Source organism: Melopsittacus undulatus, chromosome 6 (assembly GCF_012275295.1).
Source record: "Melopsittacus undulatus isolate bMelUnd1 chromosome 6, bMelUnd1.mat.Z, whole genome shotgun sequence".
NCBI classification, from domain to species: Eukaryota; Metazoa; Chordata; class Aves; order Psittaciformes; family Psittaculidae; genus Melopsittacus; species Melopsittacus undulatus.
Window position 1 is genome coordinate 44657816 of NC_047532.1, and position 27245 is coordinate 44685060.

The 27245-nt window shown below is 38.0% G+C and overlaps 1 protein-coding gene and 1 long non-coding RNA gene across 2 annotated transcripts in view; one reads left to right on the plus strand and one right to left on the minus strand.

Annotated features, from left to right (window-relative positions):
- On the minus strand, positions 1 to 25076 carry CCDC39 (coiled-coil domain 39 molecular ruler complex subunit). Its single transcript, XM_005146925.2, has 20 exons — positions 24960 to 25076; positions 24277 to 24396; positions 23619 to 23765; positions 19872 to 20030; positions 18794 to 18886; positions 18580 to 18708; positions 16675 to 16866; positions 14890 to 14993; positions 14422 to 14554; positions 10921 to 11115; positions 10046 to 10210; positions 8604 to 8741; positions 7028 to 7236; positions 5657 to 5780; positions 4273 to 4432; positions 3002 to 3108; positions 1549 to 1689; positions 1229 to 1408; positions 895 to 983; positions 1 to 297 (listed from the first exon to the last, which is right to left on the minus strand). The coding sequence occupies exons 1-20, from the start codon at positions 25068 to 25070 to the stop codon at positions 135 to 137; spliced, it is 2859 nt and encodes a 952-aa protein (XP_005146982.1). The 5' UTR covers positions 25071 to 25076; the 3' UTR covers positions 1 to 134.
- LOC115946171 (uncharacterized) overlaps positions 15553 to 27245 on the plus strand; it is a 21441-nt gene continuing 9748 nt past the window's right edge. Inside the window, exon 1 of the long non-coding RNA XR_004080283.1 lies at positions 15553 to 15649. This is a non-coding gene — a long non-coding RNA (uncharacterized lncRNA). The remainder of the gene's footprint in view (positions 15650 to 27245) is intronic.

Here is a 27245-nt window from a genome sequence, read left to right on the forward strand (position 1 = left end):
GATAAAATGTATTTCTGATAGAAATTAATGCTAAAAATTGCCAGTGTACAGTCACAGAAAAGTTAAGTTACAGATTAATCAATTAAGAAGCTTTAAGTAGTCTGAAGCCTTTGCTATGACCTTCAAAAGATTACTTAAGACTTTCTTTTGCCTTTACAAATATCAGAGGTGCTAGCTCTGCTGGATGGCTGGGTACCAACAGCATCTATTTCTGCAGCAGAGTCAATAGGCAAGCACAGATCTATGACTTTGAGAGATGAAGTCTGACTAGTGCCTGAACTTGTGCTTCTGGAGGATCTGAAACACAAACATTTACTCATCAGTGTCCAGAAATCCCCATATCTCAAACAGAGCTTCTAATGGTAACTTACTACAAAGCTGCCCAACAGCAGTGTTTACTCCAGGCAAGATCCCCACCCAAGAATTCTTGTAGACATCAGCACTAAGTGCTTAAGTACCCTGTGAGAATGTTAGATCATAACCAATTCAGCATGTTACATGCAGTGTTGAATAGGGGAAAATGGTATTGATAAAAGCGTATGTGTCCGTCTTTGCTATTTAACTAGGAAAGAGAGCTTACACTAGAAAGTGCAAAATGTGGCTGGAACTCAAACTTGTGCTTTTATCATGTGAAACCATTTTTTAATTGGAGTACAGTTAGCAAAAGTAAATGTAATCGTTCTGTAATTACTATTTTAAACTGGTGGATGCCAAAGTAAAGTTAACTGAGTGCTAGAAAAATAAGGAGAAAGTTTATTTATAGAGTGCTCAGAAAGTAGAATATTGAGAAGGTATTAAGGAGTGGGGTATTCTGTCATTTAGACACTAGTTCAGCTGGTTTAAACTTGAACTTACACGAAAACCCAAACAAAAAACCCCATTGCTGGCACCTACCGGATAGAAGCTAGTGAGCTTTGTGAAGAAGGCGATTGAGAACCTTGACTACCACCAGCAAAAGCAATTGTAGGAAGCTCTAAATTGGACTAGAAAATAAGAAAAGAAAAAAAAGAAAAAAGATGACATAATGATTGTATGATAATCATGGGTACACCGGTAGGGTTTATGATCCTTCTCATTTGAAGAGATGTTATAAGCAGATGAGCACTTTCTCCTATTTTACTGTTAAATATAGTCTATTGTTGACTTTAAGTGTTGCCCTTGAAAGACACTCATCAGTTCAGTAGAGCTATCACTCAAGATCTTGGTGTCAGTTAACAGGAAAGCTCACCTGCTGGAAGTGTATTTGAAAGGGCATGGTTAAATCAGGATTTGCTTCTAGAACACTGGCTAACAATTTGTCGATGGTTCTGTTGAAGCTTTTCAGTTCACGAAGATCAATGTCTTTTTCTTCCTGTGTTTCTGTTTTAGTTTTCTTCTGCGACTGAATTTCCCTGGATAGCCTGGAACACTTTAACAAATATTTTTAAAGTTTTGCTATTATGAAAATGCAACGCTTTTTTCAGAAGCCCAAGTTTAAATTCTGTGGGTTTAACTGTACTTGTATCTATCACTGTAAAGTTAGAAGCTGTCATTAATGACTATACATACCTGTTTTATAACCCTTTCAAGTTTTGGCTTCTGTTCTTCTATGTCTTTGTTCAGTTGCAAAACAAGAGCTTGTTTTTCCTTCTTTTGCTCCTGGAAGAGGGCCTCCTGCTCCAGTACCATGTCAAAATTTTTTTCCATGCTCTGCAAATTCATTTTAACAGTAGTTTGAGTCTATAAAGCAGTGTGATACTCTCTCACTTTTTGTATTACTTTGTGCTGGTACTAGACCTTACACTAATTGTTTCTAAATGTAGCCCAAGCAGTTAGTACTAAGGCTAACTCAAAAATTTCTGCCTGTCAGACTTCCGTGGATAAATACCTGGATAAAGACTACCAGGGAATTTACATATCTTTAAAGAAAAGAATCACACAGTACCACCTTACCAGTGCATGCTATCCTAACAAAAATAACATTGTTTCCCATGGGAAGAGATTTATACCTTTGACTGAAATGAGTAACAACCATCCTGAAAGAACAGCTCTGTGTTTTTATTAGAGAAAAAAAAAAGGAGGGGGAGATGGGAAATAATAAAGGAAAATAAAATAAGGGAAAAAAGGAAAAGTTATGGCTTAACACACCTCATTAATCCTAGGACTTATTCCCTGCAGAAGATGTGTCCTTCTCTTTAAGAGATGTTATTTCTTAAGTAAGGTGTATGTCCTATGGTGGTATAATAAGCAATAAGAATGGTGATGTGCAGCCACTGATTCAGGAAGTAGAGAGAAGTCTGAAGTTACAGTAGCCATGTGGGATATCACAAGGTGCCTTTGATTTCATGCGCCTAAGAAAATTGTAACTAAAATGTTGCATATCAGAGTTAAGTGTTCTTTTTTATAGGACAAGTGGGCTTGTTGATAACAAGGGGAGCCAAGAGTAAGTGCTTTATGTGGAGATGGAGCACAAGCTATCCTTTACCTGAATCTAATGCTCGGCCTCCTAAGTTACGAGCCAATTAATTCTGTTTTTTACAGGTAAATTTACGAGGTAAATTAATTCTGTTTAAACTAAAGCATCTTAAGTGCTAATAAACCAGAATGTGTTCTAGAAAAATCCTGGGACATGGATGCCAGAGGCCACAAGGTGTGTGGATTTGAATCTCTGCAGTACTGGACAGGAGAATGCAATATAGTGGTGTATGCTATGCAAAAATGCAACTGCTTGTTTGGATGCCAAAGCAGACACTATCAGCATTCATCTGTGACTCTGCAACTTCCAGCTGTATGTGAATAAAAAGTCTGAAGTTATATTGTGATTAAAGTAAATAAGCACTCTGTTTTTGAAGGGAGAGGTAGAGCCTTCTTTAAAAATTGTATCCATTCATACAGAGAATAGAATGTAGAAGAACAGGCAAAAAAATATCCTACAATATCCTGTTGTTTCAATAGGATGGCTTGCATGGATTTAGCTACATGCAGCAGCCTTGTCTAACTGGAACTTCTGCTTGTATTTTACCTGGAGTTTTTCCTCAAGTTCCTTGATCTGTCTTCGCTTGTATCTGTGCTTTTCATCAGCAGCCCTTTTCTCCTCCTCTAGTTTCAATTTTTCCTCATATTCCTCACCTGTGATTCCAGACAACAAGGCAATATTATTGCTGTACAAGCTGTGTATACAGTTGTATTTCACTTTAAATTAAGATACACTGTAAAGTAACTGCATCACCAAACATTACTATATTAGTATTGGTATTATTGCAGAAACCTTGACATTTAAGGGGTTTTTAAATACTACTAATTCCAAATCATTGTGAAAAAGTAACTGGCTTCATGAGAATGGTTTAAGAACTGCTGTTTCTAGAGCCAGCAGAGGGCACAAAAGTTAAAGAATCAAGCATTCTCAAGAATTAAGTTTATGTAATTTCTCATTGTGATGCTTTTTACACACTAAACAAAGGAAGTTCCACTGACAGCAGGATTATGAATTCTGAGTGGCACAAAACTAACAGATAAGGATATTTTAAATAATTCTGAGGATTTTCCATACGCAAAAGCTTGTAGTTAGGTAGTCCATATTTTAAAACCTGCTGAGCACTACACTAAAATGATGCAGTTTAAGTTTTGCTCTTCTGATTTTCCCACATGACAGGTTACTGTTTTTTCCACCCCCTTCCCTGTGAAAAACCAGAGGCAATGATGGTGTAGCTAAGGGATCGATCTTTGTTGCTAGATAGAGCACACATACCTAAGCTGTCCATATAATTACTCTGGGTACAGTTCTGTGCGCAAGAAGGACCAATTTCTTTCTACTACAGAAAGGCGAGCAGTGGCACAGCTTGTCCTGCTTCTGTAATTTGAATTAGTGGCTGTCTGTGATGCAGCACTACAGACAGTAGTGCCTTTTGTACTGTGCAAAGTTTTATCCACTAGACCTGTGTATTTCAAGCAGGCACTTCTCCCAAGTAATGACTTGCCCCCACCCCACCAGTAGTCATCATTATGCTTTGTCTCTTCTGACTGTTCCAAATTATGACTATTCACAAAACTTATACAGGCTTAGATTTTCACATAAATTGGATAAAAGAATGTAAATATTAGTTAATCACACTGTGCTGCACTTTCTTCTGTGCTTATTCTTCTGAACTATTCACAGTAGTGTGTGAATTATACTCCCTTTTGCTACTATCAGTTTAGTCTACCTGTGATTCATTCTTTTGTGCCATGGAATTTCCCTACTATGTACCATTGCCTGTAACTCACATAGCAAATAGCGATTTCTGCTTTACATACTTGTCTCAGTGACTTCCTTGAAAGAGTTTCGGTATTTGCTGTTGCAGTTATTAAGTATGCACAAAGTGTTTTCCAGAGCTACAATTTCTTTTTCAGCTTTGCAGATTTTTGCATCTAAATCATCACCTTCATGTTGCAGTGCTTCCTTTTCCTGTGCAGCCTGAAAATAAAACTGATATTTTAGGTGACTGCACACATACTGAAAATATGAGGATAATTATACAGAAAAAAATACCTGCAATATTAGGGGAAACAATCCAAGTTAGATATGGGGCTTTGTTGTCAGTCTTGACCTGAGATTTGAGTTACTAGGTAATTGGAAGGAATAGTTATTCACAGGACTGGAAGTTCTTTGAGGTATTTCATCCATATGCATTTCATTACAGGTATCTGCCTCTCTGTCTAAGCTCGTAAGGTCCTGATTAGCAGTATCCGCATGGTGTGCACAGCAGTGTCCATGTTTTGCACTGCTGATGTGAACTGCAGCACACGCTTTACATTTTTCCTCACAAAATCCAAGAGTTGGGATTTTGTGCTACAGAAAACCACTGAGTGAGTGTTAAGTCATCCAGTTTTTCTGGGAATTACTCACTTGAAAGTCCTCATTTATCTGATCAGAGAGGTTGAAGAACACATCCTGTTGGGGAAGGGAAGTATTTTCTGTAACCCCTCAAAAAATCTGATAGGGTGAAGAACCTCCAAAGCCATGGAGGATGTACACCCCTGGTGACCATAAGGGTTTTAAAGATGGTCTTATGCTGTGCTGGATCTCACAATAGCACAAATACTATCATTATGAAATTTAACACTTAAGAAAAGGACCAATTTCACAGCCAAGACTACAGCTAGAAGCATTTTGCTTTAAGAGGAAATTAGAGAATTGTGAAAATCAAAAATAATATATTCTCATTCCAGAATTGGGGTATGGCATTATGGATAAAGACTTTTTTTCCTAGTGGAAAGCAGAAGTATGCATAAGTGAGAAGTAAAAGAGGAAAGCTGACGTTCTTCAAGGTAGAAATACCATATGGTATAATAAATAGCTAAAATTAAATCTGAAGTGTAGAATAATTTAAGATCATGTGAGAGGGTGGTAAACTTGTTTTCAGTTTATACTGGATAACCACATGCCCAGTACTTCTTGTGTCCTAATGTAAATTAATGATCACTGAAATGAAAATTTTCAAACTACTCAAAATTAGGGCTCCACAGAGACTCATATGAAATTGCTGTATCATTTAAATAACTTCAGTGTCAGATAACAAAAAACAATTAGACTGAAAGTAAGCAGTAGGCAAGGAGGTTGTCTTTGTAACTTGAATAGAGCCCAAGGAAATCTATAGTTTAAATACTTGAATTATAATGAATTACATTAATAAAATACCTTAATTACATAGTAGGTTTGACTTTTCTCCTCTTCTCCTTCAGGTGGCGTCATAGCAATAGTAAGAACTTCATATCTGCATCTTAGTTTATAAATTTTACTTAGGCGATCTTGAAATTCAGCACTGATTTATTTTCAGGAAGAAAAAAAGTTAAATGAGTTGAGAAACTATTTGCCTAGTAGTGTTTTGTGGACAATTGTTACCACAACAATTTAAGTTCCTGAGGTTATTCCAGCAGCCTGCCCCTATACCAGTAGGCAAGCAGGGCAGCAGTTATGCTGCTCCTGGCTTTTGCTGCTGTGTTCTCCCAGCTACAGTCATTCGTTTCTCTGGTTACTTGCATTTCTTTTGCAGTTCTGAGCAAAGTCAGATTTATTTTCATATCCAGATCACTGCATCCTGGGAGGCTGTGCCACAGCCCTGCTCGAAAATTTTTAGAGGTTTGGCATCTAAGCCTACAGCTGCACAAGCTGCCCCCTGCTGATGTTATCTTAATATTGCCACTATTAGATGAGCATAAGCAACAGTAGGCAACAACCCCAAATCAAATTACATGGAAGTATCAATTAGCTGTGTAATTATCAAAGGAAAAAGCACCACACACTGCACTCTCAGGGAGCAGTTAAGCTTCAGTCACACTAAATCACTCTAATTTCCTGTTGTGTGGGGTGGGGTTAGCAGAGGGATGAATAAAAAGCCTGCCAGATTTCAGCAGTTCAGCTGCTGAAGTGCTGATTTTTGGTTGGATAGAGATACTGGGATTTCAGAGCTAAAACTGTGCCAGATACTTTGCACTGATTGTTACAGAAGGGAAAAGTTATTTTATATGTGGTTGCATTACAAGAGGGTACATACATAAGTCAGCACATTTAATTTTGTTATACAAGACACGTAATGAAGAGCACATTTGTTACAAGGAAGAAAAAACAAATCCCCAAACCACCCAAAACAAAAACTTACTGTGTAAGTTAAAGAAATTACAATTTTATCAAGCAGTTGGGAATAAACCCTCTTTAAAATCAACTTTTCTGTTTGAAATACTTTGTCTTACCTCGAGACACAATTGCACATATCCCAATTATTAAAAAAAAATGCAGGGTCACAAACATATGACATTTACTTTAAAAAGATGTCTGCAGAGGAGGTTTCCTCTCAGTACTGTAAAGGATCTTCACTAACAGAACAAACTGTAATCTCTTGTTCACCAACTGGTTAACGCTGGAATTCAGAGACGGAATCTCTTGCTAGCCTCAACTGTCTTAGTAACTGAGCAAGATGTATTTCATCTTCAATTTCTCCCATTGGTGAAATTGGGTAAAGTGTTTTTCAGTAAGTCCCCATATGAAAAGTATTTTTGTGAGAATGGTTACCTTATGCGTTGCCGTTCCTGAGCCACAAGTCTTATCTGAGAATCCAGCATTGCCTTATGAATCTTAATTTCTTCAGTTCTTTCTGCTATGGCTTTCTTTAGCTCCATTTTTTGTTTTTCCAGTGTCAGAACTTTCTCTGACTTATTATACAGAATATCTTGAAGACGGTTCAATTCTAGCTTTAAGAGATTATCTTCAACCATCATCTCCTAATAAATGCCATAAAGGATTCAAAATAAGGAAGCATCATTTTTAATTAAGATTTATAACAGTTAATAATTTAATAAGTTTTTTTAAAGCATCCGTTATTTTATCTTTTATATATATATACAACTGTAAGACTCATTTTACTCTGCATTTAGAAATATTCTCACTTTCTCATTATCTGGCAGTTTTCATGGTGAGTGCAATAGGGGTAGATGGTTTTATATGAATTCATCAGACTTTCTAATTCAGGTTCAGTTATGGGTTTTTAGACTTTTCCATCTACAACTTACTTTCAGTTTAGGTGATTTCAAAGAAATTCAGTAGACCTTGCAAGGAACTTTCTGAAGCAGTTAATCGCTCACTTGAACCTGTTGTGGAATCCATTCTAGATCGTGTAGGTCTACAAGTTGTGTTGTTGCATAAGCAAATTTATATATACCAAAGCTTATGAAAAGCAGCCAGTGGTGAACTGCATTAGCATACAAACACTTTAAATAATTTTTTAAAGTCTCTTAAGAATCCCAAATTCTACCTTTTTTTTTTTTTCTTCAAGATCTTCCATGCTATCAGCTTTTCTGTTTTGTTCCCCTGAATTTTATCCCCAAGAAAAGTTCTGGGTTAGGGAAAAAGAGTTTTCATTAAGGAGCAAGTACACCAATTCAGCTGATAGCAAAACTTACCCCTCCTACTTAGACCCTCTATTTTTCTACCACTTTAGTGCTCCATTTAGTAAGACCAGAGGCTATTGCAGAATAAACATGCAGTAATTCAAGGACTGGGACTGAGCTTTTATGTTTAGCAAAATATGTGGAGAAGGACTTCTATTTTCTTTGTAATTCCTTGGACTGGAATATAGACGGATCCAAACCATCTCTTGGAAAAAAAAAACTTGCAATTTAATAACAAACCCGAGACAAATTTATTAGTTGGCATCACAGATTAAGAATTAAAATTCAATGCTAGGTAAAGGCACCCTTGAATATTTTCTGCTTTAAAGGCAATTGTGCCTCAAAAAAAACCAAACAAAAAACAAACAACAAAACAAAACAGCAACCAAAACAAAACCAACAACAACAAAACCAAAACACACCACTGGATATTGTGACATAAGTAATGTGTGATAAAAATTACAACCCAAACAAAAACTATACTGCATACAGAGAGGAAGCAACACTTTGCTTAGGAAGATAATAGTGAGAAAAATTACTTCAAAGTTTGGAAATGAAGGTGCAAGTTAAAAAACTACAAAGAGTGCTCTTAGGGGGATCATGATGTAACACTGTGGGAGTCAGAGAACAGCCTACAGATGAGCTTGTGATTTTACTAAAACATGTCCTGTATTAGTATAAGTTGCAAAGTAATACTGTACCTGCTTGATGGCTTTAGCTTTTTTTAACTCCTGATCTGATCTGTCATTGAAAAGATTTAGGTCATTTATCTTGCTCATCATATCGCTTGTTTCTTCTCTTGTCTTATCCATTGCTCTCTTGAGGAAATGGACATCATTCTGTTTCCAAGTAAATCATATTTAATTTATTACAGTAAATGTAGGTTGCACCAAAAGCCACTAGTTAACTTTCAATTAAATATTTTTAAGTCTTGGAACCAGCAACTATCATCTCCTTGTGTCCATATGCTGCTGACCAGAGCATTGCAGTCTTCATGCAGAGTGCTGTTGCAATATTAATGTCATCGCTTGTTTTATTTGGAGCATAGTAATTGTTATTTATACACTACAGATCTTTCAGCCAATGGGACAATTCTAATATAATCATGTCCTTTGGATAAAAAAAAAAACAAACAAACTCCTGGCATATCTGACCATGACTTCAATATTTATAGTTCATCTTCAAAACCATTTGACTTTCACAATACTCCAGAGGTGTATATATATTGCTCATATTTTGCATCTTATGAAAACCGAAGCATGGGCATTAATTGCCCAACATTAAACGTTGTTATTGCATGGATCTCATCTTCGAGGACTTACCTATAAGCAGTTTCTTCCCCTCATTCAGTTGGTCTAACTTTTTTTCTTACCCATCACTTTGAGAAACCAGGTGTGATATTCTGTTAAACCTGATTTTTATCTTGGTATGGTTTCTCTTTGAAAAGAGGTTTCTAAATGTGGCAAAGTGTAGCTGACAAAAAAAAATACATTCTTTATAAAAATAAATTACAAACTGGCAACAGAAGAAAGGTAGAAAGTTAAGAGGTAAGAAAGAGGGAAAGAGAGGTAAAAAAGAGAGAAAGAGAGGTAAGAAAGGTAAGTTTCTTTTTAGAGAATTGGTCACTGCATAATGTAAAACCAGAGCACACGCATGTACATGTAAAATTCTCACATGGAAATAAAGACAGAAAAATAGTGTTTCTGAATTACATGTCAGGATGGGATCATGTAACTCAAATACTATTCCTTTAATTCATTAATGTTGCTTTGTACCATTTTAAATGCAATGTACTTATTTTCTGAAAAAAAAAGAAAGTAAATAGTAACATCACAGAATAACATCCTCCTATTTCTACATGGTCCTAACAAACTCAAAACACATGCAAGCAGTCAGTCACATCTTGAAATGTTAAGCTTGCCTTTCAATATTTCAATGCTTGTCTTCATGCTAAGGTGTTTCAGTTGTGCAGTAATGAGCTATTTTTCTGGAAGGTATAGGGAACATTGTGTAACCTGTGTAGAAAACTAGGCTCTGATATCTTTTAATCTAATACCAAGTTAATAATTAAAAGACCCCAACTGCTTAATTCACTGAGGTTTCTAGATGTTACACAATCAACCTAATCTTTTAAGGAAGTTACCTGAAGTTTCTTGTACTGCACGTATAAAACATCATATGTGTTTTTCTTTTCTTCTAAGGTTTTCTTAAGTTCAGCAACTTTTGCTTCCAAAACTTGTTTTTCATCTGTATTAAGGTCTCCTTCTAACCGTGACAGCCGTCTCTGTACTTGCTGAATATAAAAATCCTGTTAAAATAATTTTTATGAGAATTAATAGTGTGAGATAAGCAGTTATAACCTTCCTATAAAGCTAAAACACTGCATATAAACTTGGATCTAAATGTTGGCTTTAAGACAGACACTCAATTAGGCTATTGTTTCTATAATAATTTATGGCTTATAGACCTCCTTAGCAAAATATAATTAGGTGACTGATGTGCAGTGATGGTTCAGGAGTAATCTTCTAGAAGAGTAACAAAGCACACTCAGAACAGTCTGCTGTAGGGAAGCTTACAGTAGAGTTGCCATCTTGCTGTTACCAGTGGATGCTGATGTAAAAGAGCAAATTTTCAAAGTGGTGCATAGGAAATATGCACAAAATCCAATTAGGAAATAACAGGATTTTGGCATGTACCTCTTGTATTGCTTTAAAAATATACCCTGAGGTGTCTGTGATTCAGAGGGATCAAAGTAAGGAGCCGATTTGAGAAATTAGTGGTAAAAGTAGCAGATTCAAAAAATAAAGAAATACAAGCACATAATGTAGGCAGTACTGTAGCAAGTTTCAGTTATTTCCATATCCATACATCTAGAGACAAAAATAAAAGCAGACTTAAAATTATATTGCATGTTATTTTCAAAGCACCAAGATGCTGACAGACATTACAGAGCTCAAGCAACTTATTCTCATTAGATCAAATTAAAAATCATAGCATGAAAGTATGTTAACATTTTACCTGGTTATATATTATTTCTTGTTGGTTTAATGCATCTGCATCAAGTCTGTGCAGTTGACTCTTAAGTTTTTTAAGTGATGACCGACTTGCCTCAATTTCTGCTATAACACACTTTTCCTTATCCTTCTTCACCTTAAACTCTTGAGTCTTCTTGAAAAGTAGATCTTTTAACTGGTTTATTTCTTGGTCTTTTTCCTGGTGACAAATTAATAATTAGATTGTAGAAAGTAATTAATCACATCAGAAGTAATTTCCGAGGAATTACTTGCCTTTATTAATCTCGTATAGATTTAGAATTTCAATACTCTATCCATTAACATGAACATGGAAGATCTTCAAAATGGTTGGCCAGAAAAGTCTTAGACTTGCAGAGAAAGTAACCTTATTTGTTTTTTCACTTGGATCTTTCCCTATTAGCGCATAACTTTTTTTTTTTATTATTATTTTTTTCCTCACTATTATGGAATGCTATTCTTTTCAGCTATTCAGAAAAGTAAACTGCCCTCTTTTCAAAAAAAAACCTCCTTACTGCTACAAGTATACATGAATATTTGGAAAAATGCAATACAAAGCTTTCAATGGTTTATTAAAACATAACTCTGTGTATATGCATATGTATGTATGTATGTATGTCTGTTTATCTAAGTGGGAATAATTTTGTTTGAAAATTCATTACACATTTTAAAATCACTTCCTTATTCTCAGAGGTAAGTTGTCATTAACACCTGAATCAGTTAATAATGTTTTAGTAGGGTCTGTTGCAGCGAGAAAATGATAAACATTTCAGGTAACTTGAAAGGTATAGAAAACCAAGTAAATGGAGTTTATTTTCTTTTTATAACCCTAGCAAAGACAGCAGCTTTCCTCTTCTCCCCCTTCCTTTCACTCCCCCCTGCAAATAACCAGAGACCTTCCAGAGCTCAGACTGTTCAGCATGCTAGTCTCCCGTAAGGTACATCTCTAAGACAAGTGATGTGGCATCACAATCCTGTTTTGAAAGGTTCATTTACATTTTGCTGAAGTCAGGTAGAGTTTGGAAATGCACATTTAAATTAATATAGGAAAACACCTTAGAATTCACTGATTTACACAGATTAAACTTGTGCTTAATCTTGATTTTATATGTATGCATTGTGCAATCTATTTGTGAAACATCTTGCTGGCTTAAATAACAGCAAAAGATAACTCCTCCTCTAAGAGTTCATAATTGCATTCTAATTCCAAATCCAAAAATTATGGAAGTAAAAAGCAGGTGTGAGTTTAATATGAAATCATTACGACCTGTAGCATTTAATACTACTGTCAGTGGGCTTCGAATCATGCCTGAACATATGAATTTAATGTCAGAAGTAAACTGTTTTTATGCATGTGCCCAATTCTGAGCTGGTTTTGAGAAGCTAGTGACAATGATTAATTTGTCTACTAAAACTGAATCATAAACCTTCATTTCATAGTCTTTCTTGCATATCTAAATTCATTTGCTTAATAAAATTAGTTTCTGTCTCTTTAAGTGAGGTTGTTAATAGAGATAAGATACTCAGCAAGCTTCACTGTGCAACGTTGTTTTGGCAGAAATTGAAGAGGGAGAAGTATCACAGAACTAAAGAGCAAAATGGTGACATTTCATCCACATTGTTCCTGTAAATACCTCTTCACAGTAAATTAATAGATGCAGCAAATAGCCATGTGTGTCTAATGGCGATAGAAGGCATGATTCTGACTAATACATTTCAGACATTGTTCAGGAACAGTTCATTCTAGTTAAAATATTACCCTGAAGCTGTGGAGCTGCCAAGCTCAATGTCATCTTAGGTTATCTGCCACAGACAAGTAAAGAAACTCTGCTAATGGTTTAGCCACCCTGGTAACAGTCATAAGGAGAAGCAAGTAAGGTTTTCATTTTCAATCTATTTTGTTATACCATTACAACTTCTTTTCAAATTATCTGAAAATAAAAACCAGTAAGTAAAGCCTGTAATTCAAGAAACTGAAAAGGAAAGGCATCCCCTCTCTAGTTTCTGTAAGTGTTTTCAAAATGTACAGGTAATGCTTGTCAAGTTAAAAAGTTTGAAAAATATCAATCTATTGCAAGGGATTATTTCACATACATGTTACAGAAAAAACAGAACAAGGCAGGGGAGAGAGGTGAAGAGCATACAGTGGTATGCACAGATACATCTTTGTTGTCACTTGCATGGGAACACCTACTATCAAACTAGTTTAACCTGGGCATTCTACAGTAAAAAAATGCTTTAGCATATCTGATATTAAGTTGTCCAGCATAGTGATAAAAAAAAAAAACCCAAACAACAAAACCAAGTAAAATATTTTAGGAGAATTAGTAGCAAAGTAACAAAACCAGTAGAAAAAATTTTGGAAATGCAGGGAGGTTCAGATGATTGCATTACAACATTGCGTTTATTCAAAAGCCCTTTGCAGTTCATCAGATGATAATGAATTAGGATTTTTTTTCTTTCTATACTTAATTTGCTACATAAGAAGAGGGGTTTGAATTAAAAAAAGTATTATTACCTATGTTAAAAAAGTCACCTTATTACAGCTGTACATGCCACTTCCCAGATCAAAATCTTTATTCATTATGAAAATAAAATCTAAAGTGAGACAGTAATTTAATAGTCCACAATAAGTTAGATGAATCAGAGTATCATGTAGTAGAATTCAAGTAGCAAGGATGAGACTAAGGCAGCCAAATCTGCTTAAAAGATTTAAAAAATATAATAAAATTTAAAAAAAAAATTTTGCATGCTGGTTTGCAAAAATCATAGCTCTTTGCAGATTAATAAATTTTGGTGGTGTTTTACTAAAGCCAAGAAGTTTTCAGTGGTAAGGTTACTGAAAATTCATCCTGAGAAGATTCTCACCTTAACAACCTTATTGACAGGAAACTCATAGAAATGCAAGACCATTGCTCCTCAGCAGCCCATATAACAGAATGATTAGAGACATGAACTCCCAGAAAGACCCAAGGAAAATACAAAATGTTGAAAATTTTCAATATTGTTACAAAGCAGAAGGTATTACTACATTTTATAGAAAAATTTGCCACATTCCAGTTAGTGACTTTCATGTCAATCAGGACAAGAAGTTGTAAGTCGCTTTTAGCTGATGTCAGAGTTGCACTGATGTAGTCAGAATATTGGCTTATATCTGATTTCCTCCAGAGTGTTCCTGGCAGAGATACTGATGTATCTACATAGAATCATAGAATAAACCATGTTGGAAAAGACCTTTAAGATCATCCAGCCCAACCCTTACCCCAGCACTGCCAAGGCCATGACTAACCCATGGCACTGAGGGCCTCGTCTATACAGCTTGTGATTACTTCCAAGGATGGTGACTACATACACGTTACCTCATCGCTTGATGAAATAGCTACATGCCATATTAATACTTACATTTCATTTTAATCCAAACTGTTCTAGATAGAGCTTGCAAATTCAAATGAATTCTCATTTGCAGAAACCAGGAAAAACATTTTACCTTGACAACTTTTTCTTCTTCCTTTAGTATTTCTTCCATCCTCAAAGCTTTGTCTTCTGAACTGAGTGTCTCCTCAGTCACAAGCTTCAGCTTATTGGAAAGACTTGCATTTTTTTCATTAAGAAAGCTCAATCTAAAGAAAATTACATGGTTTATCAAGTTCAATGTGTATAGCATATCTACACGGACAAAATCAAGGAGCATACCTTGCTGAGCAGTTGCCTAATAAAGCAGGCTGAATTGGAATCAATAGCAACCAAGGCCCTAACATATTTCTTCCACACCCTTTAATAGCAGGGACTACCAGGAGTATTGCCTAAACTGCTCAGTGCCAGAAACTATGCAGGATTTGAAATAACCAAAAAGTTGAAGGCTTTAATCATCAACACGATTTAAGGTTCTGCTAGCTCAAGGATTTGATTATAGTGCTAACCCTTACAAACTATATTTTTAAAGGTCGCTTTTTACCTGGCTTGTTTTTTCTGAATTTCTTTCTTCAGATTGGTTACTTGTGTTCTCAAAGACTCCAGATCAGAAGCAGTTTTGTCCACAGTGGATTTCAAAGTATCCAGCTGTTAAATTACAAAAGGGAGCAATCAAGCTCTTAAGTACTTTGGTACACATTAGGATATTTAAACTTGTAAGGGACCTATTTATTGGAAAGTATTCCCTTTTAACAGTGATTTCCAAATGAGAAGTGCTGCAAATTGTGAGGTGCTATAAATTGGCACAGCTAGTAAACTCAATAGACTAAGTTGCATAATTCAAATACTAGGACAAAGTACTTATTGATTAAGAACATAGAATAAATTATGAAAGTGCTATGGGCTGCAATTCTTGTTTAGCAGCATCTGTATAAGAGGAACCATGGTTTTATAGAGCACATCTGACCTTGAGATGTTCTTTGTTAATATGGATATACTTCTATATCTAATAAATGCTACTAATTCAAACTTTATTGGGCACATATAATTATTTTGATTAAGATACAGGAACACTGTGACAAACATACATGGACGTTTAATTTGGTAAAAAATACATTATAGCGTGCGCTCATTGAACAGGATATGAATACTTCACAATCGGTAGTTCATTTATCTTTATAGTATCACTTAACAGTGGAATTGTTTTCACTTTCACAGATGAAGAAACCTGATCAAGTATATATAGCAGGTCTCCCTGTGTACCAGAATGAGAAACTGGAAGGTCACAAGTTGTCAGCTGAACTGTAAGTCTGTTTCTTTCCTTGTTTCTCACTTGCATGCCACAGATGTTTTAACACCTAATAATGGGAGACTGTTCTGATTATCACATTAGATAGTATTGATTGTGGAAAAAAAAACTTCAAGCAAGAATCTCACATTTGGGAGATGAAAACCTATCAATTCTGTGAAGCTTCAAGTTTGCATGAATTAGAGGGTAATCTAGCAGCCTCCACACCTTGTTTGAGCTAGCTACAATTTAATTAGGATATCAGTTTATGAACCACCTGCTACAGAAAAAACTATTCAAAGGTGGGGGGGGGTGTGTGTGTTTGTTTCTTAATTGCTAATCTTGCCTTTCTTGTTAAGAGAAAACTTACTCAGGCAATACAAGCGTATCCCTTCTCAACAGAGCCATGAAACTTGAATTACTTCTTAGAAATACTTATATTTTAAGCAATTACTTCTAATTTAACCAAGTAAGCATTGCAGCTCAGTTCTAGCTTTAAGTGCAGGTTAAATATAAGCAACAACATATGAACAACATCAAGTATATCTTGTTCACAGTGCAGACCTATCCTACTGCCTCTTGATTAGAAAGCCATGTGAAAATGTTTCGGGTTTTTTTTTCCACCAATAATTTTAACTTGTCTACAAGGGTCATCAACACTCGCTTCTGAGAAGACAGTATAGGAATTGTTTAGAACCAAGAAAAGGTTTCTCTCATCCTTATACAATACTGCGGTGTAAAGGCAAGACACACCTCCATCTTTAGCATTTAAGGGTTACCCCATTTAAGAGAAAATTCATTCATTTTGTACCAACACAGCAGAGAATACAAGCTAATCTCTTCACCACTATAAATGAAAAGATTAAGTTGAGGGTTCAGACCCCAATAATCATGACTAAACAGAGAAGTGCAAGCATTTTGTTGAATTATTAAGGGTCAAGTCTAAAACTAGAGAAAAGCAAACCCTATTCCTGTATTTCCTCCATCTCGTCAAAAGTTACAGTTTCAGTCTGGTTTTGTGAACCGTTTGGTTATCCTTACCTCATCCTGCAGCTGAACCCTGTAAGTATCCTGAGTCTGATACTCATGTTGGAGGCTGGTAGCTTCCCGTTCAGCAGAAGAAATTTTCTTTTCATATTCCATATTATTAAGGGTTTCATTTACCAAAAAGGCAGTCTTTTCTTTCAACACCATTTCTTTCTTTCTGATCTCCTGTTTTATCTCTGCTATTAGCTATCAGGATAAAAACATTTCAGATTTGTTGCCTTAGTTAAGATGTATTACATTAATAAAGGGAACAACCAGAAGATTGCTATGAAGACTATTCATCGCATGATATAGCCCAGTTATCACATCATCCTTAAATTATGTCATTCTACTAATACATCACAACACAAAATACTACAAGTGGTTTGGATTTGAAACTTCCGAAATAGTCCCATAATTTCAAAAAGCCCTAACACTATCAACTTGTATGAAATAAAAATTATTTTTCATTGAGTAGGGAAAAAAAACCCAACAAGCTCCACAAAATTAGCAACAGTAGTGACGCTTAGGTTAGCTGACAGATTTATAGCTTGGTGAAAACTGTGCACTTTGAAAGGTTAAGTAAAAAACTAGCTGCTGGGCAAATTATACTGTAGTTATAATGTAAAAAAATGAAACAAAACAAAAAACCCCACACCAACACTGTTCGCAAAGCATCAGTAGGAGTATTCTGTGGGTCACTAATGTATGGAAGTTTGGCCAGAGCTGCGACTTTTCTTTTGAGAAGTGCTGTTTGTTTGGGGTTTTATTACTATCTGTCATTTGTTCTTTGCAGAAGCCTTCTGATCTGAAATACTATGGAATCCAAAATATTTCTGCTAAATTAAGCCATTATATTTTCTGCTTGGTAGTATTTATTCTGGCTTCTCATTTTCTACTATTACATTTCTTTCGCATTATATCTTAATTCATGTTTAAACCATTCTGTTTCTTCTCAAGGTATATGCAATACCCACATGGGCAACTTAAAGCTGATATTTAAAAAAAAAATCATAATAGCAAAGCAAAAGATTTAAGCAGAGTCTTCTTGTACATTCAGTTACACTTCTCCCCCCTTCAAAAAAAAGCCATTGTTACTTCGGAACCCACATTAATAATTTTTTTTTCCTCTGCACTGATCCTTTAAGCTTTTTCTGATCCATCTGTCCTACTGCCCTGCAGAACTTTCAGAGGAGCTCACACTACTCTTGACAAATCCAAAACAAAATATACTTCATTTGTACCTCTTGCCATTGTACCATCTGTGTACAAGGCACTGACAAAACCAATGAAGACTGTATATTTTAGAAATCAATCTCACTCATACTAAATAACAGATGCAAATAAGATTTTTTTTTGCTTAGAAGAGTGGTGTTACTTCTCCCCATTTGCAGAATGTACGCAAGGACCAATTTTTAATCTTAATGTGATTATTTACTATAATTCTGACATAAATGTCAGTCAGGCATTTGTTCACAGGGTTAGAAATGCCAATTACTTCCATTCCAAGTGTTCCGTTTTCTTTCTAATATTGCAGCCCAGACAAAGAATCCCCCCCTTGCATTTGACTATCCTTAATCTCTGCAAACAGCATTCCATCTTGTTGCTTCTTAAATCAAAGATGATAATGGCATGCATTGCATTTCCCAACAACCTTGAGATAAAAAATTAAAGCTTGCATAGTATCAAACTGAGCACCGTTATTTACACTGAGAGATACTGCTTTCAAAATAAATTTAGAATATATTTCAGTAATACCTGAACTTTGAATCACCTTGATACAATAGAGGTAGACACAAAGAGACCACTGAACATCTAAAACACCCAACTAGTTTATATGTGAGCAGCAAAATTCCTAACAATATCATAGACACAAAAGTAGGCTGATACACAGATAGGGATCAGTCACAGCAGTTTTACCAAAGCACAATGATCAATCTGTTGATCTCTCTTTTGCATCTGCTGTATTGCATTCTCCCACTGCCTGATGACTTCTTGCCTTTCTTGATGAACTCTGCGAAAATCTTCAGCTGTCTTGTCAAGCTCTATCTGTTTACAAGAAAGCACCCCCGTTATTTCTGATGTTAAACATTTCATGTGTAACAAAATATCTTCAAGAACATTAAGCACTAACCTGTGCTGTTATGGTTTCTGTAAGTTCATTATCAAGAGCTTTGCGCTTCTGATTTGCTTGCATGGTCAACTTGTCCACTTGAAGGATTAATGCCTAAAATAAAAGGATATGAAAATATAATCATAAATTCATAGATGTTTAGGGTTGGAAAGGACCTTAAGAGCATCTAGTTTATGTATTTGAAAACAAACATAGAATAACTTATAAATTCTTAAGGCTCTAGTACAATTTGAGATTAATTATTGAGGCATCAATTTATTTATTTTAGAGAACACCTAAAAATCTAGCCTCCTAAATTTTTGAGGATCAGACGGCAGCAAGGCCAAAGTAACCCTACACTGTGTATAAATGTGTACATGGCATTCTCTGCATCAGCTATTTTGCTTTACTCTTCTTCCTATGTTGTGCCACTTGCTAATGTAAATGGTATCAGTGAGACTGTATGTATTAGCTAAGGATTTGGGATTAAGCATTTAATTAGTAAAAATAAAATTTCTCCTTCCTGTATGTAAAGACTCAGAAGAATATTAACCAGGGTTACCTACCTATCTCAAAACTAATAATATACTTGAGTACTGACCCATATAAAGTCTGAAATTGTGACTGTAGTATCTATTTATACCATTTTCCTTTTTCCAGGTAGATTTACTGAAGTAGGTGTACTTTGCTCTCAGTAATATTAACAAGTTCATTTCTAATGGGAAAAGCTACATTATCTGCTCATATTTGGCATGCATTTTAACGAAATCTTCAATTCAGTAGCATTGTTTTCTACACTTTATTATTTATTTGTGTACTTTTTCAGAAAACAAACAAACAAAAAACCCTTTAATTTTACCCAGATTAACAAATTAATGTCTCTAATTATGCCTTCCATCTTTTATAAAACTTGTTCTCTCTGACCTCTAAAATGAGCCTCCTATGGAATTGCCCTGTTGAGCTAAGTGGAAACCAGTTTAAAAGCACTGTTGTGCAAAATCTTGTCTCCATTGTACTTCACTAGATAATGTAACAATGTCTGCAAATACTAAAATGGTTCTCTCTCTTGTATCTGAAAATTGCTGACATTGCTACTTACTCCTAGTTTCCCTTCATCTTTTTGTGCATACTTCTGGATTGTGATAGCATCATTATCTTTACAATTTGATTCCTTTATCCAGTTCTCCAGAACTTCCTCATCACAGTTCATCTGTTGTTTCAAGTTTTCCAACTTCTTAGTGGTTTTATTTATAGTATCCTAATAAAATTGGAGATAAAGGTTTAATATTAAATATCTAATATTCTTTGAATAGTAATTGAAACAAACAGCTCAAGGTACTGCAAAAAGTTTACACACATCCAGTTGTCAACAGTATTGCTAGTTTTTTCTATTTTGTTAAATGTGAAAAAAGAAAACAGTAAGTTACCACAAACTTAAAATGCAAATAATATTAAATAGGAATGTCAGCCTCTGGCAAGATATAACTATATGCGAGATACTTATTCCACATAATTTTTTCTTGATTTCAGTAAGGCATTTGATACTGTCTCCCACAGCATTCTCATAGGTAAGCTAAGGAAGTGTGGGCTTGATGATCAGGTAGTGAGGTGGATCAAGAACTGGTTGAAAGGAAGAAGGCAGAGAGTTGTGGTCAATGGCACAGAATTCAGCTGGAGGTCTGTGACTAGTGGAGTCCCTCAGGGGTCGGTGCTGGGACCAGTGCTGTTTAATATTTTCATCAATGACCTGGATGAGGGAACCAAGTGTACCCTCAGCAAGTTCGCTGATGACACTAAACTGGGAGGAGTGGCTGACACACCAGAAGGCTGTGTTGCCATTCAGCGAGACCTGGACAGGCTGGAGAGTTGGGCAGGGAGAAACTTGATGAAATTCACCAAGAGCAAGTGTAGAGTCTTGCATCTGGGGAAGAACAACCCCATGTACCAGTACAGGTTGGGGGTTGACCTGCTGGAAAGGAGTGAAGAGGAAAGGGACCTGGGGGTCCTGGTGGATAGGAGGATGACCATGAGCCAGCAATGTGCCCTTGTGGCCGAGAAGGCAAATGGCATCCCAGGGTGCATTAGAAAGGGTGTGGTTAGTAGGGCAAGAGAGGTTCTCCTCCCCCTCTACTCTGCCTTGGTGAGGCCGCATCTGGAATATTGCATCCAGTTCTGGGCCCCTCAATTCAAGAAGGACAGGGAATTGCTTGAAAGAGTCCAGCGCAGAGCCACAAAGATGATTAAGGGAGTGGAACACCTCCCTTATGAGGAGAGGCTGAGGGAGCTGGGTCTCTTTAGCTTGGAGGAGACTGAGGGGTGACCTCATCAGTGTTTACAAATATGTAAAGGGTGGGTGTCAGGATGATGGAGCTAGGTTTTTTTCAGTGATATCCAGTGGTAGGACAAGGGGCAATGTGTGTAAACTGGAGCATAGGAGGTTCCACGTTAACATCAGGAAGAACTTCATTACTGTAAGAGTGACAGAGCACTGGAACAAGTTGCACAGGGAGGTTGTGGAGTCTTCTGTGTTGGAGATATTCAAGGCCCGCCTGGACAAGTTCCTGTGTGATGTACTCTAGGTTACCCTGCTCTTGCAGGGGGCTTGGACTAGATGATCTTTTGAGGTCCCTTCCAACCCTCGGGATTCTGTGATTCTGTGATAATGAACTGATCTGAGGCATCATAGAATAAAATTTCTCCCTCACAAACTAAGGCTCAGTTCTTAGATCCTTTACCCTGCATATGAATTTACAAATGGCCTCACATGACTCTGAAGAGACTCCCTGATGCAAATTTGGAGAATCAGGATCCAGCTGAATACAAGGATATCTTAATCCTGGTACCCATTCTGAGAGGCTGGCATAAACAAACAGACATAACGAGAAGACAGCCAGCAAATAAAAAAATAAACACAAATTATTCATGGAAAGGAAAAGGAACAGTTCCATTAAACAGAAAAGCAACTGTAATTCAATAGAATTACTCTTTTGTTGTTTGCCTAAAACAATTTTTTTATTCTGAAATAATGCCCCAAGTTTATTTTATGCAGAGATTTGTCATCATAGAATCATAGAATAGTTAGGGTTGGAAAGGACCTCAAGATCATCTAGTTCCAACCCCCATGCCATGGGCAGGGACACCTCACACTAGATCATATCACCCAAGGCTTCATCCTACCTGGTCTTGAACACTGCCAGGGATGGAGCATTCACTACCTCCCTCGGCAACCCATTCCAGTACCTCACCACCCTAACAGTAAAGAATTTCTTCCTTATATCCAGTCTAAACCTCTGCTGTTTAAGTTTCAACAATGTCAGTGACAAAGATATTAAACAAGACTGGTCCCAACACCGATCCCTGAGGGACACCACTCGTTACTGATCTCCAGCCGGATATTGAACCATTGACCACAACTCTTTGAGTGCGACCATCCAGCCAGTTCTTCATCCACTGAGTGGTCCACCTATCAAATTGATGACACTCCAATTTAGAGACAAGGATGTCATGTGGGACAGTGTTGAACGCTTTGCACAAGTCCAGACAGATGACGTCAACTGCTCCACCACTGTCCATCACTTTTGTAGCCCCATCATAGAAGGCCACCAAATTGGTCAGGCAGGATTTCCCCTTAGTGAAGCCATGCTGGCTGTCACCAAGCACCTTGTTGTTTTTCATGTGCCTTAACATGCCTTCCAGGAGAATCTGCTCCAAGATTTTGCCAGGTACAGAGGTGAGACTGACTGGTCTGTAATTCCCCGGGTCATCCATTTTCCCCTTCTTGAAAATGGGGGTTATATTTCCCTTTTTCCAGTCATCGGGAACTTCACCTGACTGCTATGATTTTTCAAATCTTGCAACTTCCATTTGCCATCTCCTTCAGGACCCGCGGATGGATTTCATCAGGGCCCATGGACTTGTGTACAATTAGGTTCTTAAGATGGTCTCGAACCAGATCCTCTCCTACAGTGGGCCCAAGGTCTAGGTTTTCACAGTCCCTGTGTCTGCCTTCCAAGACTTGGGTGGTGCGGTCAGAACCTTTGCCAGTGAAGACCAAGGCAAAGAAGCCATTCAGAACCTCAGCCTTCTCCAAATCCTGTGTAGCCAGTTCTCCCAAAAGCTTCTGGAGGGCCTACATTGTCCCTAGTCTGCTTTTTAGCCGCTATATACCTATAAAATCCCTTCCTGTTATCTTTAACATTGCTAGCCCAAGTTTAGCTCCAGTTGGGCCTTAGCTTTCCTAACTTGGTCCCTAACTTCCCAGACAACATCCCTGTATTCATCCCAGGCCACCTGTCCTTCCTTCCACCTTTTATAAGCCTCTTTTTTCCTGTGATTTTTTCTCAGCAGCTCCTTATCCATCCAAGGAGGTCTCGTGCCCCTCCTGCTGCACTTCCTTCTAGTCTGGATGCAACACTCCTGAGCTTGTAGCAGGTGATCCCCTTGCCCTCTAGGGCTATATCCCATGGAACCTTGCTAAGCAGGTTCCTGAAGAGGCCAAAGTCTGCTCTCTTGAAGTCCAAGCTTTTCTAAACCATAAAGAAAATACTTGTGAGACTTCACAATATAGATGTGTGGCTGTGTATCTGGCATTTAGAACACTAACACCAGAAGTCTTTCAATACCTAGCTCATATTTGCTAAGTCTTGACCAGTCTATACATCGAGATACTCTGTCATTCTACTTGCCTACCCAAGGAAAAGCACACCTAGATAATCTATTATTGTTTATAACTTTTAATTATAATTACCAATTCTTGAGTTATATTATTTCTGTAAGTGCAAGTGAGGACAAGTTATAAAATCTAATTTCAATACTGATGTTCTCTTGCAAAAATTTAAAACCTTACTTCATGACTGTTTTCCTTTACTCTTAAGGAAATCATTTCATCTTCCAGTTGTTTAATCTCACTTTTGAGATGTCCATGTTCTCTCTCAGCAAGGGCTTTAAAGTGTTTCTCAGTTTCAATTTCATTCTCTCTGGCTTTGTAAAGAGACTAGAGAATAATATAGTTATAATTTCAAAATAAACAAAAAGTATATATAAAAAAAAAACACAACAAAAATTTCCCTAAACCACCCATTTTGGCCAATTAACTCGGTGTAAGACTAGCCTTCCACCTTGACCAAGTTACTTCATTTTTCATGTCCACAAATTAAGTCTGCACTAATACTTCACAGTTAAGTCTTGACCATTATAAATATTCTATTTATTCCCCTTACACTGATATTTTATTTTCTTTCAGCAATTGTTTTCTTAGCATCTACAAAAATTCTAAGATGCATCCTCCTTAGCTTTCTTCTAGGTGCATTTGATCTTGGATGGTCTTTTTAATGACCATCAAGTAATAGCATAGAGATACACAGTTTGTTTCCTGTAGAAGTCTGGAATAAAGGCCTGACAAAGCTCTAATAAGGCTGGCAAAATATATAGGGAAAACAGCATATAAAGATACTCAGGTTACAAGTCTGCCTTATAAAATGCTTCTGCTATAGGTAGCAATTTACCTGAGTGAAGCTGATCTCTTGTCTCACATTTTTCAAGTGGGATGTCATTGCTCCTATACGTTCTTCAAAGTTGATCAACTCATTTTGCAGGTTTAGTTTTTCTTTTTGCATCTTCTGCAGCTATTTAAGGGTTAAAATTTTCAAGTATTTTTAGCTGAGTGCTGGTTACCTGCATCTACTTAAAAATACAGTCACTGCAATTACTAATCCCAAAACATAAGAAGTAGGCACTAGGTTCCCCCAAAGCTGTGAAATGCGGGATTTCAGAACATGCCTGGCTCTAAGGAAAGGTGCACCCCTGGCTCCACAGGCCCTCGCCAGCCTCACGAGGGAGGGCGGGACGCCCGGAACGCTGCCCCTCACCGAAGATAGGACGGCGTCCCCGAGGCACAAGGCATGTGGGTGCGCGGGTCCCACATTCTAAGACTATCTCATCACCCCCCGTTCCCTCGGCAGAACTCACGGGTTTTAACTCGTTCTCTCCCCCCCCACCCTCCCCGCGCCCCGCTCTCCGGCCGTGGTAGGGAGGGTTCCGTGCCGCCCCGCGCCCCGAGGCGGAAAGACAGGGGCAGGGCGTCGCCATCCCCTTCAGCCGAGGGGCCGGTGCGGTGGGAGCAGCCCTCAGGAGCGGCTGGCGGGAGGCGAGTGCCTCTTCTCTCCCCCGGCCTCAGGCCCGCTCTCACTTCGTCCTCCAGGGCCTTGTTCTCCGCGTTGGCAACGGGGATGGCGTAGCCATTGTCCCAGCAGAGCTCAGCCAGCACTGAGGCGGTGGAGTTACTGCTAACGCTGTCCATGGCCACCGGCAGGCACCGGAGAACAGCGGCTGGCCCGGCCCGCTCCTGGCGTTGCCCGTCCCCTTAGCAACGGCAAGGCCCCCTCCCCCCCTTGGCCGAGCAAACGGTAAGTGCCCGCGGAGGAGGCAGCCTCCCGCCCCGCCCCGTTTCGCCCCGGCCGTTGGCAAGTCCTCAGTGCGGAGGTTGTCCGGTTTGAAGCGGCTAGTCTGAGCGCCTGTATATCCGCTCTTGAGCAGGACTGTTGTTAGCGGGGTTACCAGACCTGCCTGGACACGATGGTCTTGCCGACAGCCGCTGGTAAGCGTGCTGAGGTGGAAGGTATCAGACCCAGGGACTCAGAGTGTCTCCGCGCCAGCTTGCGCCGCAGCTGTATCACACCTGGGGTCAGAGCAGGCAGAGTAGCTCCCATGCTCTGGTAACACTTAATAGCCGATTTCTAGGATCATATGTGGGACATGTCCTGTTTGTGAATAGGCCTCTGGCATTATGCCTTAACGACCAACAGGGGGGTTCCCTGAGCCAGAAATTGCATGCAGCTAACCATCAACACTTAAGCTGTAACCTTTGCAAGCTTGGCTGTTACCTTTTTTGAACCTATTTGTACTTCTGGGTTGTAAATTATACTGTGCCATTGAGTTCCATCACTGATAAATGGAGAAAAGCATGCTGGCCTTGACAGGACACATCATCTTACTGCAGGTACCTTATGTGGGTAACTACCTCACTGTCTGGCTGAAGTGTCTGAAAAGACATTAAAGGAATCAAGCAAAGCAGGGTTAAAAAGTGCTGAGCAAAACAATAAACACTGACAAATGATTGGGTTGGAGGAGCAAGGTGAGGTTTGTTACAAAACACAGGCTTATGGAAAAGTCGAAACACTGACCACAGCAGCAGGCATTGATCTTGCTAGGTATCTGCATGTGTTATGGAATTAAGATTTGTCAGAGAAGAAAAGATCGAAGAATTGTGGAAGACCTGATGAGGGTGCTCCAAAATAGCAACTTTCAGTATTGTGCAAATTACTGCTGGTCTTTGTTGGTTACTTCAGTGTTCATTTGCCTGAGAAAAGTCTTAAGCTATTCTTAACAGCATTGACAGAAAAAGAACAATCTAAGAACAATCTGTTTTCTTAAAAATGGAGGAATGGTACTGGTTCAGAGCCTCCAGCCACTTGTGAAACAAATATAGAGGTCATGCAGAAGATATTTTTACCTCTGTTGTTTTACATGGCATGATAGGCTATGGACAGTTCTAAGATATGCTGAATAATATTTTTGAATAAGCAAGCTTGGCAAGAAAATGTAGTGGCTCAAGACAGCAATTGGCAGCAGACATCCAAACACCTTAGAGTTTGCCTTCTGGGGTGGATGAATTTCTGACGGCCAAAGTCCTATATTTTGATCTCCTTGCCATATGCTTTTATGATGTGAAGCTCAGTGATGATGTCTGCCTGATTGTGAAAATTATGTGCAGAATACAGTTAGTTTCCTTCAGAGGAATGTGGAATGATTTGACCTATGCTACCAGCGTGGACAAGACAAAGATGGTCAGCTGCAGGAGGATAAAAGATAGCTGAGATATATGGCCATTGAGAAGAGAAATTTCTCTAGGCAGAAAAATCAGGCTTCTTAAGATAGATGTGCTCTTGATTCTAGTATGTGTGGAGGAGACTTCTAGAAGATTGACATGGGTAGACAGCTGGCTTTTCAAAATGAATTCTTAGGACCTGCAGCTCTCAGCACTGTAGCAGAGATGGGAATAAGCACAAAAGGGATCAGTGCAGAGGTGATACATTGGTGTGATAACAAGATAGAAGCTTCAGCTGTTTGGAAGGTGTCAGGTGAAAGGGCTGCCTGCTAAGTACTGTGCTTTTTGACCTGCTGGAGGGTAGCGTACCAAGAGCCAGGTATTGCAGAGTGCAGTTAGGTGATCTGGCTGAATGAAAAGGTTGAATTCCAAAGACACTACAAGCTACTAGAAAGACAGCAGAGAGTACAATGGCACATTGCTGTGTACATATCAGGGGCCCCTTCCTTTCGTACCCAAAAGAAGGGCCTCTACTCACTGAAAAATAATACAACTCAATTTGCAGGGATTTTAATGTTTGTAATGCAATGTGTCATTGCAGTGATGGGCACCTGATAATCTTGTGTTATCCACACAGAGCTTGTTAAA

What these genes read in the sequence shown, in the direction of transcription:
- CCDC39 (XM_005146925.2), bottom strand. Translation starts at nt 25,070, where the DNA reads ATGGACAGCGTTAGCAGTAACTCCACCGCCTCAGTGCTGGCTGAGCTC. An exon ending in CAGAAACCATAACAGCACAG is followed by an intron (nt 18,709 to 18,793) that starts GTTAGTGCTTAA and finishes TCTTGTAAACAG; the next exon opens with ATAGAGCTTGACAAGACAGC. An exon ending in AAACCTACTATGTAATTAAG is followed by an intron (nt 4,433 to 5,656) that starts GTATTTTATTAA and finishes TTTTATTTTCAG; the next exon opens with GCTGCACAGGAAAAGGAAGC.